The following is an 18,406-nucleotide window of genomic DNA, read 5'->3' on the forward strand; positions in this document are numbered from 1 at the left end:
TATCAGGCGATGGTTGATACATTATATAGATACTTATCAAACACTAGAAAAAAATTGTTTATACTATTGAGTAAGGGAAAAGACATACATATGTAATAAAAAATAACATATTTTTTGTAACTTTTAATCCATAGGGATGCAAAATATTAACAACTGCAGCATCTTTTTTTTAAACTGTGAAATAATTGTCAGGTAGTGTGATTTTAAGAGTAAAAAGTTTTCAATTGGTATCATCTACTATGTAATAACTACTGAAAAGTTTTTTTTTCTCAAAATGGATTTAGTAATGGAAAAAATATTTTAGATGTGTTGTGATAGCAAGGAATGTTTTACAGATAGAATATTGTTTTGGAGAATTATATGAGATAATGTTAAATTAAATATTCATAATGAAAAGTTCCCTACCGAAATACTGATCCCTGCACTTCGGGAAAATAATTATTTCTGTTTTTACCGTTGTTACAGAATACCACGCAAAAAAACTATGTTAAAATAATTCAGTACATTACGTATTGAAAGATGGTAGAATTCTAATTCAGTACATTATTTATTGGAAGATGGGAGAATTCTAATTCAGTACATTTTGTACTGGAAGATGGGAGAATTCTAATTCAGTACATTATGTTTTGGAAGATGGGAGAATTCTAATTCAGTACATTATGTATTGGAAGATTGGAGAATTCTAATTCAGTACATTATGTATTGGAAGATGGGAGAATTCTAATTCAGTACATTATGTATTGGAAGATGGGAGAATTCTAAATCACTATATTATGTATTGGAAGATGGAGAATTCTAATTCAGTACATTTTATATAGGAAGATGGGAGAATTCTAATAAGAATGGATATTTCCGTTACATTGTTTCCCGTGGTACATTAAAACCTTGTAAAAAAAACCAATATAAATACAGAATTGACTGTATGTAGTTATCACCTCCACCATTTTGGGTTGGATCCAAAAAAGAAAACTAACTTATTAACTTAACTTTATTTAATTTTCTTTGTAATATGTTAAATGCATCCTTAGGTAACTCAAAAAATGTTGCAGAACACTCAAATACAACCTTTTATAAATGAGTGTTGTAGAATTCTGCAATAAATTGCAGAATGTGCCGTGACTGAGAGAGAACTCCCTTGTTAAGCTTATGAAAAATTAATTGGCATATTAAAAAAAATTTCATTAATTGCATTGAGTCGCGTGATAAAATCTAATAACAATTCATATTACTGTGTGTTGATACGCCACTCCTTCAAATACAAGTCTCTGGGGGAAAAGTGTTTCACTTGCAATTCTTATAGAGATAAATAAAAAGCCAACGAGAAGGGGTATAGGTCAGCATTTCCATAATAAATATTGTGCAACAATATTAACAAATAATAGATAATTTCAAATAAAAAATATTTATTAAAAAATACAATGGCACATTACAAATGAATAGGTAGGTGAAAATATTAGAAGTCTTTATTTACAAATAGTAATACATATGTACCAAGAAACACAAAGAGAGCTAAAATAATCACTTTACCAAATCTATTTAGAAAAGCTGTATGTTTTGTACAGTGTTATTGATTTTCACATAATACGTATCAATCTTTTAGTCAAACCGGAGACATAAAACAAATTTTGTGCTGGGATAAAAATAATTCTGCTTTTATCTTCACGAAAATATAATATTTTTTTATGGGGATTAAATCAGATCCCACGCACAAGTCTACTAATTCTATTAAAAAATTTGTGATGTATTGGTGGTCTCTGGTCTCATAAACAAAGTCATTTTTTATGATTATTTGGTAAGCCGAGATATTCTTCAAAGTATTTCAACTAAAATGAAGATTAACACAGCAAAAAATCTACGAGATTTCATTGATCTTGCGCACTGACTGCTTGTTTTTAATGACTTCAATAAAATATAAATAATGAACATCTTTCATAAAAAAACTTAAGCATTGATCACAAATAAACACAGTTTTAAGTCCTTCACTGAATTCACCGCTCTAGTGGCAACCACAACTCTTAACAACCATATTCTTGTATTTTTTCAGAATGACATTTGAGTCTTCTAAAAAGAAGAGAACTGAAATGGGGGTCAATCTCGTTGGAGCGCAGCACGGTTTTGGAACCTGGAAGCAAAATAAAGAACAATTCTGTAGGTTTACTTATTGCCAGGTATTTTTTTCCTTTTAAGCCCCCGCATTCCCAATTTCTACCGATTTATAACATTTTTCTCTTTAACTTTTCAAGTTTTTATGTTGCAAAAAAAAGTTATTTTCAAAGATAATATCTATGCATATGTAATGCCGAAACGGTAATTATATGTATTGTAAATAGACAAAATTATTTTTTTATGTAATTATCATTACATCACAAATAATTTCCAAAATTGCCTCTAATATCTTATAATTTACAACCCAAATAAATAAAGTAGAATGTATCCGTACTAGATATTTGCCAAACTTTTGGATGAAAAAAAATATTATTCAGTTTCATTGGGTATTTTGACCTCAAATCCAAATTAAAATTTTGTATGTTTTCATATTGTAATAGATCTTGTCATAAAAACCCACCCATTTTAAGTAAAAATCTGTGAAATATGTGTTTTATTTATGTATGTTTAATATTCAGCAAAGAAATGTAATATATTTGCAAAGTGGCACTTGTACCTAGCTTCAGACATATTGGACGGTAGCGAACCTGTTAACAGTCATTCAGATTAATAGTATACTATGTATTTACTAAAATATATTACATACTACATAAATAACTAACAACTTGGATGCGTAAATTGACTATAGAATGGCCTATTAATGTTAATAATGATAATTTTGCGTAAGAAAGGGGATAAAACAATTATATTTCTTTAAATGATAATTTTGCGTAGGAAAAAGATAAAACAATTATTTTTGTTTAGCATGTTAAAAGGTTAAAAAAATATTTATTGTGGGATATATACCGTTGTTGGATTCATAAGGTGAACCAGTGTTTGCACGATGGCGTGGTTTGTTGCATTCATGTGTGAGTTTAAGGGGAAGTTACATTCACCACTGCAGTAGAAGGCTCCATATCCATCTGGGGCTATGATCCAATCCTGAAATAAACAAACATGTATGTATCAAAGTTAAACAAAGAAAAATGACATTATTGAAAGCCAGCGGTTCTTACAATCTATCTATTTTTAATTTTTTTTATAGAGTGGAGACGGTTTACATGTAGTTCCCGTGAGCACTTAGGCCATAGGCCCATTGTGCTATCTCCCAATTGTACCTCATTCCTTTATCAGTAATTCGGTCCCTTTAATGAAGTTCACCCGGGTTGTCATTGGATATGTGGCTATGTCTTCTGGTTCTACAATGTATCTTCCCAGGAATTGAGCCTTGTTCTCAACAGAGCGGGACATTGGCACCAAATCTATCTATATAAGTAAAAATGTAAAAAAAAATTCTATGCATAAGTTTTGTTTGTATTTCTGGATGGAATTCCATGCAGCAAGTTTTCTTTGTATTACTGGATGAAATTCCATGCAGCAAGTTTTCTTTGCATTTCTGGATGAAATTCCATGCAGCAAGTTTTCTTTGCATTTCTGGATGAAATTCCATGCAGCAAGTTTTGTTTGCATTTCTGGATGGAATTCCATGCAGCAAGTTTTCTTTGTATTACTGGATGAAATTCCATGCAGCAAGTTTTGTTTGTATTTCTGGATAGAATTCCATGCAGCAAGTTTTCTTTGTATTACTGGATGAAATTCCATGCAGCAAGTTTTCTTTGCATTTCTGGATGAAATTCCATGCAGCAAGTTTTGTTTGCATTTCTGGATGAAATTCCATGCAGCAACTATTCTTTACATTTCTGGATTAAATTCCATTCAGAAACTTCTCTTTGCATTTCTGCATGAAATTCCACGCAGAGACTTTTCTTTGCATTTCTGGATGAAATTTCACGCAACAACTTTTCTTTGCATTTCTAGATGAAATTTCACGCAACAACTTTTCTTTGCATTTCTGGATGAAATTTCACGCAACAACTTTTCTTTAAAATTTTTCGGAACAAAAAGTTCAGTGTCAAATTTATCTGGAAGAAACAATCCTTGGGAAAGCAATCTTATTGAAACTATGGTAAGATGTTCAGAGTCAAATGTTTGAAATATCGTTTTTTTTAATTTTGAAAACTTCATATTAAAAATATGCTTCATTTGTATGTTCGGAAACCTTGAATGTTTACCATTCTGTAGAGTCTTTCTTCCATGACTCCAGCCTATTGGAAAACGACTGTGCATAAGATCAATCAATGCTCAATACCTCGTACATAAATCTTGAAAGGGTAAGTACTGAAAGTAAATAGCAGCATATTATGGATGTACAATTTTTTTACCTGCCATTCCAGGTCTTTGAAACTGACGTACAATGTCTGGATCTTACAACTCCTAGAAGGCCAGTGTGAAGGAGGTTCTGGAAAATAAAAGGCAATTTCAATTAATTCATAGTAAAGCAACAATTTTTAGAATTTTTGGAGAAAAATAGTTTATTGTGTGAGGGACAATCTAGATTTCAAAATAATAAATCCTGCGAAATTTTAGAAGAAATTAATAATAATTTGAATATAGTTGCTGTTTTTGTCGAGTTCAAAATAGCATTGGAAAAGATTGATTAACTTCTTGAGTGCAGCTGTATCTGTATGAATCTTCTTATTCTGGGGAAACGACTTACGGTAGATCATATACCATTTTTACAAATATATGAACACATTATCTGGTAACACATGATAATTTACAAAAACATCATTATGAAAAAAAAACAAATAAGTTATTAAGAAAATAGAATCGGCTGTCGGAAGGCAAAAATTTTGCATCGGCACTCCAAAATTTGAAAATTTAAAAAAAAATTGGAATTATGGGAACCAAATTTCAATGGTTATTTAAAGAACATGTATAAAACTGGAGAAGTAGTATTGGACCGCTACCGATTAAAATTGGTTTTTTTTTTTTAAATAAAACAATAACTACGTAGTAAACACCACTTTGATTTTATATACTTTTGCCGACCGGGTTTTGCTACAGCTGTAGCTTCTTCAGAACTGTATAATACTGTATTAAAATCTAAAATCTACAATTTACTTGTGTTAGCAATATATTAAGCTTACACTTAGGGTTGCAAGAAATTGGGCTGAGTTCCAGTGGAGAAGGTTGTAAGAGTAGGTTGAAGGTAGGGAGTCGGGAAGATAGTGGTCTTACGGCCGCTGTTCCCAATCCTAATAATCAAATTCTAAGCGAATCACCACTGCACTACGTAATTCCAACACACAATAATTGCTTAAGCAAGCCGCTCAGTCTAAGCCAGCCGGACAGCTGGATTAGCTATACAGCAATATGTAAGGAAAAAGCTAGTTACAAAAAGTGTCGACGAGTGAAAAAATACCGCGAATCAATGATCAAATGTTACTCTGACAATCGACAGTCGCGCTCCTTTCAGTTTTTTGTGTTGCATTTGTCATTATCGTTTTAAAATGGATAGAGAAGTTTTAGACATTTTAGATATTCTAGATATTGCGGAATGGGCCGAAGTAATTGATTAAAACATCGGGTTATACAGGCGGCGACAGGGTGTGGATGTCAATTACATCGAACTATTTATTTATTTATTAATTTACGGACAATATGTCCATTAAAACCATAATATTGACACGAATAAGAAAACATAGATGACAGTGAATGGAGAGTACATGTATGTGAAGGGCAAAGACAATGTAAAATAGAAAAAGTATATATAGAAAATAACTACAAATGAATTAAATGACAAAGAATTTTTTGACCGTTTTCGTATGACGAAAACATGTTTTTTGTATATTTTGAACCTAATTGAGGAGAATTTAACTTATGCAAGCGAAAGGTAAGTTTTTATTTAGGCAAGTGTTATTTTTGCGATGAATGTGCGAAATATTTTGCCCTTACCTCATGTCAGATCTGAAAACCTTTCTATTCTATCAATTTAATGTTATTCTTCGCACGCTTTGCTTTGATCTCCATTTTAAGGTTTGTTTGGGTTTGTTTTGCTGTCGCACGGAGAAAAAACTTACGTCGATCTGCCAAATCAAATGGGAAGTCCCGATTGTGGCATCACGTTCAAGTTGTCACTTTATTTTTAATATATTATATACGTTAGTTAAAAAAATATGAAATACCAGTTTATGAATAACGTTATTTAAAAGAAGTAATGTGTATTAATAAGAGCTACAATAATTAACTCTTTAATATTAATTTAACGTAGAAAGTTTTTAATTTGATGTCATTTTATTGTCTATGGTATGGTAATGTGCGGTAGTTGTGGGGCTACTTAAGATTTTCAAAGATAAAATGATTGGGAACAACGCAAATCGAACGTTCCCTACAAAATGCTTAAAAATCACTTGGCTGAGCAAAAACAAAGATTTGAACTTAGATAACGATTAAAAAGTTGGGAACAGCGGCCGTAAGTCAATGGGGAACAACCTAAGTATTGGGCTTTTGTTTAGGTTGACTTAATTGTTGATGACTTTCCCATTAACGTTTTTGGATTTCCATAACTCTAGTTAACCAGTCTCCAGCCTCCAAGTTATCCAGTCTGTTGCCTATTCCATTCTTATGAAGTAACCTGTCCTTTGTCCTTTTTTAAATTTAGGATTTTTTTCAATGAGATGGTTGGGAAATTCGGAGAAGCCGTTACTATTTTGGCATCTTAGGTGCTCTTTGACCCGGATATTAATACATATTACGCAATGTTTTGCCTATATAAAACGCAGGACAATCGCTGCTTCGGAGTCAATACAAACATTAAATTAGGAGTTCTTGGACCGATAAACTGTTCTCCCCGTACTACCTCTAATTACCCCTTTCCTTTCGATGACCTCCAACTCCAACACCTAAATATCTATATTTCTCTTGTCAGTATTTTGTATCTCATATTAGTTTTGTCTGATGCGGGCAAGCGGACGACGGCGTGGCGGTCATCATGCAGGGGGCATATGATTCTGAGATTGAGGAAATTTTGCACACTTGACAATCAAAACAAGAGGAAGGTCACTATCTATATGAGATTTCAAAAACCACCCCCGTCCCCCTTTCCTACCCTTAAAAGTAGATTTTTTATACTTTTTGGTGAAATTTTACACACTTGACTTTCAACATAAGAGGGAAATTACTGTCTTCATTCAATTTCTAAAAATTTGACTGCAAAGCCCAGGCAACTCTAGGCATTTTAAATAGTCTATTTATATAAAGCAGAATGTCTGTGGCGGGTGGCCGCATGGCGGACAGTGGGCGGGCTTTTGGATTTTATTTTTATACAAATCAACAGTTTTTTGATGATGAAATTTTGCACACTTGACCTTAAAAACAAAAGGAAGGTCACTGTCTACGTCTGATTTCGAACAACTCAGTCTAAAGCCCGGGCAATGCCGGGAATTTAAGCTAGTTATTAAAGTGGTTTCAGTGGTTTTAATGACATAAACGCTTTTTTCAAATACAGATCAATAAATTTATTAGCTAATCAAATTAGTTTAATTTAATTTTTTATTTTTTTTATTTTAACAGCCAACAAAGTCTATAATTTATGCGAAAACTTCTCCGAAATAGGAGATAATGAGTTTACAAAGTAACTTAATATTTTGTGTGAATTTATCCTTCAAACCAAGATTAAGATTAATTAGTTAAAAAAATACCTAATTAATTGCACATCTGATGATGTGCCTAAATAAAAATATTAATTAATCACCAAATAACTTTGCCCTCCCAAACATAATTAGCAAATTTAATGAAGACAAATATTAATCAAGTAAAATGAAACTAATTAACTAAACAAATTAAGAATTAAGATAATCAATGTTTCTTTATAACAATTTTCATATCTGTTTATTCACCATTGGCATAAAAGTTTATCCACAATAACATTGAAATTGTTAATGACATGAAGGATTCCAAAATAAAAATTGTGTTACCAAAAGGATTTCTGTAGGAATCTGTAGCAGCATAATTATTATGATTCTTCTTGTGTTTCCTGTTTTCTCTCTTTTTCCTAGACATCACTCTTTCGTTTAATCCCGCTGACGCCTTTAGGAAAGCCACCATGAAAGGTTGCTTCTCATCTTCTCCCTTCGTACTGACGAGGCCTATCTCTTCTGGGCGTACTTCATGTTCTGAAATATTAGCAAACAAAATTAATAATAAACTATAGACCTGAAAAGTCAAACTACATTTTGGATAAAAACAAACTCTAGTTGTTTTAACATGGCCATACTGGGAAAATTTGGTATCGAACTTGATGTATGTACATTCAGGGCTGGTCCTATGCGGGCGCAATTGGAGCAGTCCGCCTCGGGCGCCGTTTTTCCAAGGCGACAAGGATCTGATAATACCTAACCTAACAAATCGCCCTTAAGAGTATTTTTCATAAAAACCTCACTACACAAAAATACAACTCATCCAAATATTATTGATTACAGTGATCACCTACCTTCCACCTATTACCTACCACCTACTACCTAGGGCCTAGGCGTCTACGGGTTTTGACAAGGGGCGCCTAAATTTTACTAGCGCCAGACGCCTCAGATCTGTTCAGTGCACATTAGTTTTTACTTTGAAAACTAGAGGATCAATAAAATTTGGTATGCGTATCGCGTATCTCATGATAGCGGTATATCATGAAAGCTTCATCACAATAACAATTTTATTTTTTATTTATTTACTGTTTCTTTACATTGTATCTTTTTTAAGTTATAATTTTTAACCTCACTAGGACAAGCCTGTGTCATCAATTCCTTTTAAACTGCCAGTTCACATTGAGCCAAGGCATTGGGCCGACAAACCAATTGGGTCATTGGGACGTTTGAACGCTGTTGGTGGGTTGTCTTAAAGATCCTTTGATATGTGCACGAAAAACAGACACTAATCGGTTGGTGGCTAATGTGTTGCAACGGCCAATATACGCCAAGTGGTCATGGATAGGCCAACGCATTGGCCAAACGTTTTCTGGCAGCATAACACATTCGCTGCCTGGAGCTTTTGTTACCATTAAAAATACATATGGTAGTCCACCCATGGGAGTGATTGGCTCTGAACCTGTTAATGTCTTCAAAGGCGAAAAGAATCTGATGATAATGCATCCACCGTTAGTGAAATTTACTTTGTAAAGCCAGGGGAGATCTTAGAAAGTGTCACATAGATATAAAGATAAGTAAATCATAGTCATGGCCAGGATTCGCATAGGAGCCGGAGCAAAAAGCTATTTGCAATTCAAATTTAGTAGGTAATACAATGATTAACAATATAATGATTAAAAGTGCGTACCAGGCTTAGAATGAAGGTGAACTGAAACATAAACTCCTTTATTTTCTGAGGGGAAAGCTATCCAGTCCATGAAAGCCGTTGTTATGTTGATTTCAATCCATCCTTCATTTGCAGCACTTGTATTTTTCGCTGATACCAATTCGAGCTCCAAACCACTGAAATGATAATAATTAAATATAATCACAATAATATGTATGTATAAGACAATATATGAATGTGAATGAAGCAAGGAGTGTGTGCTGAGACAGAGTTATATGGCAGTCTTTCCTCTCTTCCTACCCCTGCGGAAGCGGCATGGTGGTTAGTTAGTTAGTTTTTTAATCAACATTATTTTCATCAGCTTTTACAAATAATAACATTTCTTCCTTCAAATATTGTCAGTTTTAGCCATTGAGTTATATATAAATAGAGTCTACATTCCTTGCAATATCAGTGTGAAATATTGTTTCCGTGCGGCAAGTAGGAAGGATGGTGTGGCGGCTGTCATGTTGCCGATGCCTTCCGACCTCGAACGAACTCAACGAATGTGACGAAGGTGAGCGGCAGCCGCTCGCCGCCTTGCAAATGCTCCACGTGTTTTTTAACATTGATAAGTGAATTTACACTGGATATGACTATGGATTATGGTAAAAACTCTACTTCCCGATGAAAGGTTATACCATTGCTTTCCCTATATTTTCCAGTACTTGTATAATATCTCAGCGTGCATGTCGGCATTTTGAAGTTATTGCCGGAGACCTGGCGCCCGGCGAGCTCTTGTAACCAACTGATGCCTGTGATATCTCAAATCAGACAATGATCCGATATGCGTGGCCCATACTTCGAATGCCAAAGCTGGCTCTATCTATATACCTCATTGGTTTTAGCGGCTGTCTCTCATCCAAAGTCAGAAGTTATTTTTAAGTGTTGTCAACTGAACCTATGCCTATCTCATTTATGAATGATCTCTGTTTATCTTCCTCGACCGAAGACACACTAATTTATGGAATGATTCTTCTTGGATAACTTTCACCTATCATCCGTTAGTCTTTTGTCAGAAACTCATATTTTTTATAAGTATCCTAGTTAAATCATAACATTACACTAGTTCTATAAGTTAGGCTTCATCATAAGAAACACAAAACTTTTTAATAGCATCGATATCATTAAGCAACTCTACTTTGCCTATTTACGAAGTCATTTGGAGTTTGCATCAGTTGTTTGGTCTCCACTTTACAAAATCCACATTAACAAAATCGAAGCAATTCAAAACAAATTCCTAAAATATCTTTGTTACAAGTCATTTGTAAGATTTAATAATTACGCAAAGGCAGCTTCATACTTTAAAATTGATTCACTGAGTGTACGGAGGCATCATAAGAATGCACTATTCCTGTATAAAGTAGTTAACAATAATATTCAATGCCTAGAGTTGATAAACAAGATTCCATTCAATGTGCCTGCGCGTTCAACACGCTCTTGTGTCCTGTTCAGGATTGATCAAAGCAAAACGAACTCTAAGCAGAATTCTTGCCTGAACAGACTATGCAATAATTACAATAGCGTATTATCTAAGGTTGATATTTTTAGTTGCGAACTTACCAAATACAACAGGTCCATAAAAGGATATTTCTCTGATGGTTTGTGAATAATGTTTATGTCTCTATTGTTTATATCTCTATTATGATTTGATTTATATCTACAACCTCTCTCCATGGCTATAAATGTATTGTTTTGTAAATTTTTCGTTTTATATAATTTTTTGTTTTGTATAAATTTTTTAATTCATATTCCTTTCTCACAAATTTAAATAACTTATTCCATATTATGCTGTCTCAGTTAAAGTCACAAGAAGGAAATCCATAATTGGTTTTATTTTACTAAATAACACTTATGTACAAACTGATTAAATGTAAACTGTCAATTTCCCAAAAATAAATAAATAAGGAAAGTACTCAAAATTTCTAAAGTTTTGAGTTGGTAAAAAATAAGTCGAATTAGTCATGTAGTAAAAAAATCAGATGTTTCCTCATGTAATTATAATTAAATCAGCACATTGTTGAAAACATTCAACATGTCTCCCTATTGAACTAAGTTTGAATCGTCACAACTGTAGCCATTTACAGTTCAATAGAGAACATTAGACTTGTTTTTCCACAGAACAATTGAATTTTATTAAATTAAAACACAAAAATTTAGGAATTCTATGGAAACAAATCGTACAAGTACATCAGGATTGATTGAATAAGAAGCTCATTGTGTTAGCTAGATATCCCACATTGTAATTGTCGTGGTCTAGAAGTGGGAACTTTGATCACATATTTTTGGTTCTCCCTCTTTAAACAAATATCCTTTCTTCTGTCAAGCCATGTATAAAAAAAAAAAAAAAAAAATTTTTTCACTCTTAGGGTAATATTTAAATTTGAATATTAATAAGGGAGAAACGAACCATGCAAGCAGGTTATTTTTATTTCAGAGGAAAACACATAAACTAACATTAAAACAAAAACAACAAAATTTAATGTGCCATATAAATACCGCACAAGAGCCCCAACTGCTCATAGCCATCAGGAGCCAGTGAGACTATGGTATCCCCAAAAGGGGTATGTTGTGATGCTGAAGACAGAATGGGGAGGAGGAAGGTGGGAAGGTACCTGGCTGTTCAGATGTGGTAACCAAACACAGCTAAACCCATTTCTAGCAATGTTTGAACTGAATGGTGGTCTTACACCAGAAAAAAACTTACTGTGTTTTAGCACGCACTCCTTGCTTCATTCACACCGTTACATAGTCTCATACATAACTGTGTTTTGGCACACACTCCTTGCTTCATTCACACCGTTACATAGTCTCATACATAACTGTGTTTTGGCACACACTCCTTGGTTCATTCACACCGTTACATAGTTGCATACATAACTGTGTTTTGGCACACACTCCTTGGTTCATTCACACCGTAACATAATCTCATACATAACTGTGTTTTGGCACACACTCCTTGCTTCATTCACACCGTTACATAGTCTCATACATAACTGTGTTTAGGCACACACTCCTTGGTTCATTCACACCGTTACATAGTCTCATACATAACTGTGTTTTGGCACACACTCCTTGGTTCATTCACACCGTTACATAGTCTCATACATAACTGTGTTTTGGCACACACTCCTTGCTTCATTCACACCGTTACATAGTCTCATACATAACTGTGTTTTGGCACACACTCCTTGGTTCATTCACACCGTAACATAATCTCATACATAACTGTGTTTTGGCACACACTCCTTGCTTCATTCACACCGTTAAAGTCTCATACATAACTGTGTTTAGGCACACTATCCTTGGTTCATTCACACCGTTACATAGTCTCATACATAACTGTGTTTAGGCACACACTCCTTGGTTCATTCACACCGTTACATAGTCTCATACATAACTGTGTTTTGGCACACACTCCTTGGTTCATTCACACCGTTACATAGTCTCATACATAACTGTGTTTTGGCACACACTCCTTGCTTCATTCACACCGTTACATAGTCTCATACATAACTGTGTTTTGGCACACACTCCTTGGTTCATTCACACCGTTACATAGTCTCACACATAACTGTGTTTTGGCACACACTCCTTGGTTCATTCACACCGTTACATAGTCTCATACATAACTGTGTTATGGCACACACTCCTTGCTTCATTCACACCGTTACATAGTCTCATACATAACTGTGTTTTGGCACACACTCCTTGGTTCATTCACACCGTTACATAGTCTCATACATAACTGTGTTTTGGCACACACTCCTTGCTTCATTCACACCGTTACATAGTCTCATAAATAACTGTGTTTTGGCACACACTCCTTGCTTCATTCACACCGTTACATAGTCTCATACATAACTGTGTTTTGGCACACACTCCTTGGTTCATTTACACCGTTATATAGTCTCATACATAACTGTGTTTTGGCACACACTCCTTGGTTCATTCACACCGTTACATAGTCTCATACATAACTGTGTTTTGGCACACACTCCTTGGTTCATTCACACCGTTACATAGTCTCATACATAACTGTATTTTGGCACACACTCCTTGGTTCAACACACCGTTACATAGTCTCATACATAACTGTGTTTTGGCACACACTCCTTGGTTCATTCACACCGTTACATAGTCTCATACATAACTGTGTTTTGGCACACACTCCTTGGTTCATTCACACCGTTACATAGTCTCATACATAACTGTGTTTTGGCACACACTCCTTGCTTCATTCACACCGTTACATAGTCTCATACATAATTTCGTCCCTTTCTTAACGTTATACATTTCACTTACATCAGCCTTGCAAGAATTTTTCGCATCTCCACATTGTTAACAAGGTCAAGCATATGCCTAACTTTACCACACATAAGTATTTGATTGAGTTGATCGTGCCATGTCTTAATCGGACATACATGACATTCGCGTCATGTATTCTACGTACACTCCATTCTTAGTTCAGGCGCTCGGAACTCTTACATTAGTCTTGCAGGAATTTACCTGATCTTCACATTATTTACACGGTCATACATGCTTTTACCACACACACGCCTCAGGGATCTCATTTCTACAGCATTCAGTCTACTTTCATAATTTCTCTGCCAGTTCCATGCCTCACTGTCCACGGAAACACATGATTCTCTAGAGATACCATGAGTTGTTTCTTTGAAGAAGAATATTATACATATACCTATGTAAAGGACTGGTATGGCATGAGGCTTTGTTTGCTAAGAAAATTTTCAGTTTTATTCTGCCATTGATGAAACTTTCCACAACTTTGACCTTCAAAACAAGAGGAAGGTCCTTTTTAAGATAATCTTAAAAAGATTTCAAAAAACTACCCCCATCCCCTCCCCTTACTGCAGAATTTTGATACATCGTGATGAAACTTTGCACATTTAACTTTTAAAACATGAGGATAATTACTGCCTACCTGTCTCCATCTGAATTCAAAAAACTAAAGCCGGGGATGTAAAACTTTCTTCAACTGTTGTGACAAACTTATAGACAAAATACACACACACACACAAAACTCAAAACTCAAATCTTAAATCACAAAGCTCAAATTTGAAATCTCAAAGCTAAAGCCAGTTAGAGCTCCGAAAGAAGAAATATTTAAAAGTCTACAATGTACAAAAAAAAATTATTTATAAATAAAAAAAATATGATATAATGTATTACGAACCAACAAGAACAAATAAATAAAATCAAACTTTTTTTCCAAAAAAACTTATATTAAAAAAATATATATGTTTATATATATATTATATTTATATTTTACACATAACATAATATTATAACATTGAATTTAAGTAAGAATCGTGGCTCCCTTATCAGGCACAAGAGCTCCTCTTTTCTGATAAGGTATACATGACCAATTTTGTACCTAAATATTATATTTTGCAAAATATGTATGTATTAATGTAACTATGATCTATATTAAAATAATAAAAAAATATATATCTGTATACTCCACAGCCCAACATAAATACTCAACCAGAGCAAAACATAATGGTTACTCCCAGTTTTAATACATCTTTTGGACAAAGAAATATTAAATTCTATGCTACGAAATTATACAATGCTCTACTAAATCAAACAAAAAAAATAACTAAAATGAATATATTTAAAACGAAAGTAAAAACATGGCTGAGAGAACACAGTGATATTCACTTACAAACATTATGAAGACGATGTAAAGACAACTGGAAATTAAATACACAAGTTTAAAAACTGCGCCCGTCAGAACAGGAAACCCTAGTGAGGAGGACTGGGAAATAATTTGAATTTATACTTATATTATAATTTATACCTACATCATGTAAAACATTGCAATTGAAACTAATAAAAAACATTAATATAAAAAGCTCAACACTCAAATATCAAAGCTCGAAGCACAAAAACCCAAACTCACGACACAAAGGTTAAAGCTTAAATCGTAAAGCTCAAAGCTAAAGATCAAAGCTAAATCTTAAAGCTAAAGCTCAAAGATAAGCTCATAGCGAAAACACAAAGTTACAAAACTCAAAGGTCAAAGCTCAAATATTAAAGTGGAAAGCTCAAAGCTCAAATCTCAAAGCTAAAGTCAAGGCTCAAATATCGAAGGGGCCGTTCAAGTATTACGTAAGCAGATTTATTACAATTATTTATCCCCTCTTCCCCTTGTCACCAAAAGTAAGCAAAGCTCTTACCCCCCCCCCCCCCCCCCCCTCCCATTCTTACGTAAAAATTGGTACCTATATGCATTTTTCTGTTAATGTATTCTGTTTTTTAAGCGAGTACCTAAACGTATTAATTATTTGTGGGAATCCCCGAATATGTATTCAGTTTTCAAACATAGACAATGTGTGGGTTACCAATGTGTAAAAAAAAATAACTACTGCTGAGCAGTGCTGGCGTAATCACTATCTCAACCCCCCCACCCCCCCATGTCATCAAAAATAATCAAAGCAAAGACCCCCCTGCCCCCCTATAGTGCTTACATAATACTTGAACGGCCCCAAAGTTCAAATTCCAAATACAATAAATCAAAGCTAGTGATCAAAGCTCTATACACCAAACTTGAAGCTTAAAGCTTAAAGCTCAAAGCTCAAATCTCAAATCTCAAAGTTCAAAGTTACTTAAAATCACAAAGCTCAAAGCTCAAAAGCCCAATGTCAATGTTCGAAGCCTGAAGTTTAAAGCCCGAAGTTCGAAGCTCAAACAAAAAGTCAACACCGTTAATTGAGGAGCGTTTACACAAACAAAAAAATCTACTCAAAACGGTTTTGTTTTGTTTTATACGAAATGGCTAGTTCGGATTTTAAAAACCAATTTATTTGCCTGCTTTATGCGTAGTAGAAAAAGTTGAACATCAACACAAAAGTTTAATAACCAGGAAGGAACATAATATCAAAGAGCATTATTATCTTATTTAAATATATCTGAGTAGGCCACCGGTTATATGTATAAAAAAAATTAGTTATTTCTGATAACCTAACAAAACTTTTGTGTGGACCTATAAAGAGTAGGTGTTATATTTTATAATTTCTTTTTTTGTGTAAAATGATATGTAATAAAAGAAAAGGAAAACACATTTTTGTTTTTATAAAAAACAATATTTTTTATAACTAAAATGTAGTGATTGCGAAACTGCGTTTTTTTTTCAAAAACGTAAATATTTCTCTTTTGCATAAATTCGCAATTTTCGACTACTTTTTAAAACAATTTATTCATTGTGAATAGAAATCAACGATAACTACATCTTTGCAAAATAGAATATTTTCATTAATGCCGTAGGTATAAAACGTCATAATAATAATGATTGGATTATTTATATAGCGCCGTTTTCGTGAGAAAATCACCTCAAGGGCGAAATGTATCGTACCGTACAATTTTCGCGCCAAATTCCGCGAAAATGTGTTAAAAATGACATATTTTCGTAATGTTTTTCGAGGATTCTCAAAGTGGATAAAATAAAATTTTGGCAGAGTTGGACCTATACAATTTAAACAAAATAATAGTAATAAACGGATAAAAAGTTTTACCACAAAAAAAATCTTTTGAATGTCTTGACAACTTTCAGGTATTTTAAAACGGCTTTTATTCAATGTTACAGAAAAATATATTACAAAATTCTTTCCGTGAGAAATAATAACACATCTGCATGGTTGCATTAAAAAAATACTAAAAGGTTTATCAGAAGAATGTGCTTTAAATAAAAGTCGGTGAAATTCTTATGTTGTTGGGACAAAATCAGCAGAAATCATAATGGGTTCTCGAGGGTAAAACTATGACGATCGCCGGTCAGTTAGCACTGTGCAGTTATTTTAAAAAGGTACGAAAAAGCAGGTAAAAATAGCTGAAATGCCGACGGAAGTCTAGACATTTTTTTAATCAGTAAACAAAGGATGCTAATAATTGAGTGCCGTAAATTGGAAAGAAAAATCTAAGAATTAGTTTAAAAAAAAACAAAGATTTAGTAATTTATGACTTAAACCAACTCCCAGCCTTTGATGTAACTTTTTGAAAATTCTTTGGGCTTTTATTTGTTCGTCATCGCACTTAATGCCACATTCCTTCAAGTTAATAGTTATTCAGACTTCCTACTTAAAATTAAAGAGCATTTCGTACTCACCTACGTACCAGCTGAAAGGAATAATGACTTGATATAAAAGTAATAGTGACTTGGGTAAATAAACATTTGGTATATTTATACCTACCTATGTTTGTACCGCGGGGTTTCGGATCAGTGTAATGTATTGTAATTTAATTATATTCGACATCAACAGTAATGAAATTAGATATTTTGCAACTAACCCGTCGTGGTCCACGCTGATGATTTTGTGAGCGCTGATAGTGACAACATCATCAGGGTCAAAAGTGTAATTAGAGGCCTGGTAGAGCCTCAACTCCGCATTGAATATCGTCTCTCCCACGGGGACCTCAGACACATCAAACCAGAGTCTTCTTCCCTTTTCGTGCCTCAAACCAGCGCCGCGGTGGTCTGGAAATTGCGATCGAACAATAAATATCATGCCACCCGCCGGCAAAATTTAAGATATTTTATTAATTTGAAATTGGCGCCACTTACTTTTGCTTTGAAAGGTCATTATAACATCGCTCTGGTCGATCGCGTGTAAATCATCTCCGCTCAAGTTTATCTCGGAGCTACGAGTTGACCTGACGTCGTGCTCGTCTGCCAAAGATTTATAAACGTCCAGCAAGAAGATAGGAGCCGATTTGTTTAAGGGGACATTCCTCGTCTTCCTGGGTCTATTCGGCAATCCCAAAAGATCCAGTATTTCATGTTCGACCAGCATCCTCTCCCGATGTGTCATTCCCCGCTGGATGACCGTCTGGTCCAGCCCATTGTCGACGTAAAGCCCTGATAAGGACGATTGCACCACGACCAGAGCACAAAACAACACGGAACCGAATATGACACGATATAAACAAGCCGCCATATCCGCTTCGAACACTACTGTCACTTTTCAACAAGGCACTGAAATTGACTCATTGACTGGAACTGGACGGACGAGAAACTACGTTAATAATATAAACAAGACGCCTAAACAACTCGTTGTAC

General features: G+C 34.2%; 1 protein-coding gene across 1 annotated transcript; it reads right to left on the bottom strand.

The window, feature by feature from the left end:
- Positions 1-1,409: 1,409 nt before the first annotated feature.
- gbb (TGF-beta family member glass bottom boat) lies at positions 1,410-18,363 on the bottom strand. Its single transcript, XM_089631282.1, has 7 exons — positions 17,912-18,363; positions 17,638-17,824; positions 9,313-9,467; positions 7,965-8,162; positions 4,368-4,444; positions 2,953-3,087; positions 1,410-2,122 (listed from the first exon to the last, which is right to left on the bottom strand). Exons 1-7 carry the CDS (start codon positions 18,282-18,284, stop codon positions 1,997-1,999), a joined length of 1,251 nt encoding a protein of 416 aa, XP_089487408.1. The 5' UTR covers positions 18,285-18,363; the 3' UTR covers positions 1,410-1,996.
- Between the last annotated feature and the right edge of the window lie 43 nt (positions 18,364-18,406).

The sequence above is a fragment of the Hesperophylax consimilis genome, chromosome 4 (assembly GCF_061612785.1).
Source record: "Hesperophylax consimilis isolate HC1 chromosome 4, BYU_Hcon_1.0, whole genome shotgun sequence".
In the NCBI taxonomy this organism is placed as follows: domain Eukaryota; kingdom Metazoa; phylum Arthropoda; class Insecta; order Trichoptera; family Limnephilidae; genus Hesperophylax; species Hesperophylax consimilis.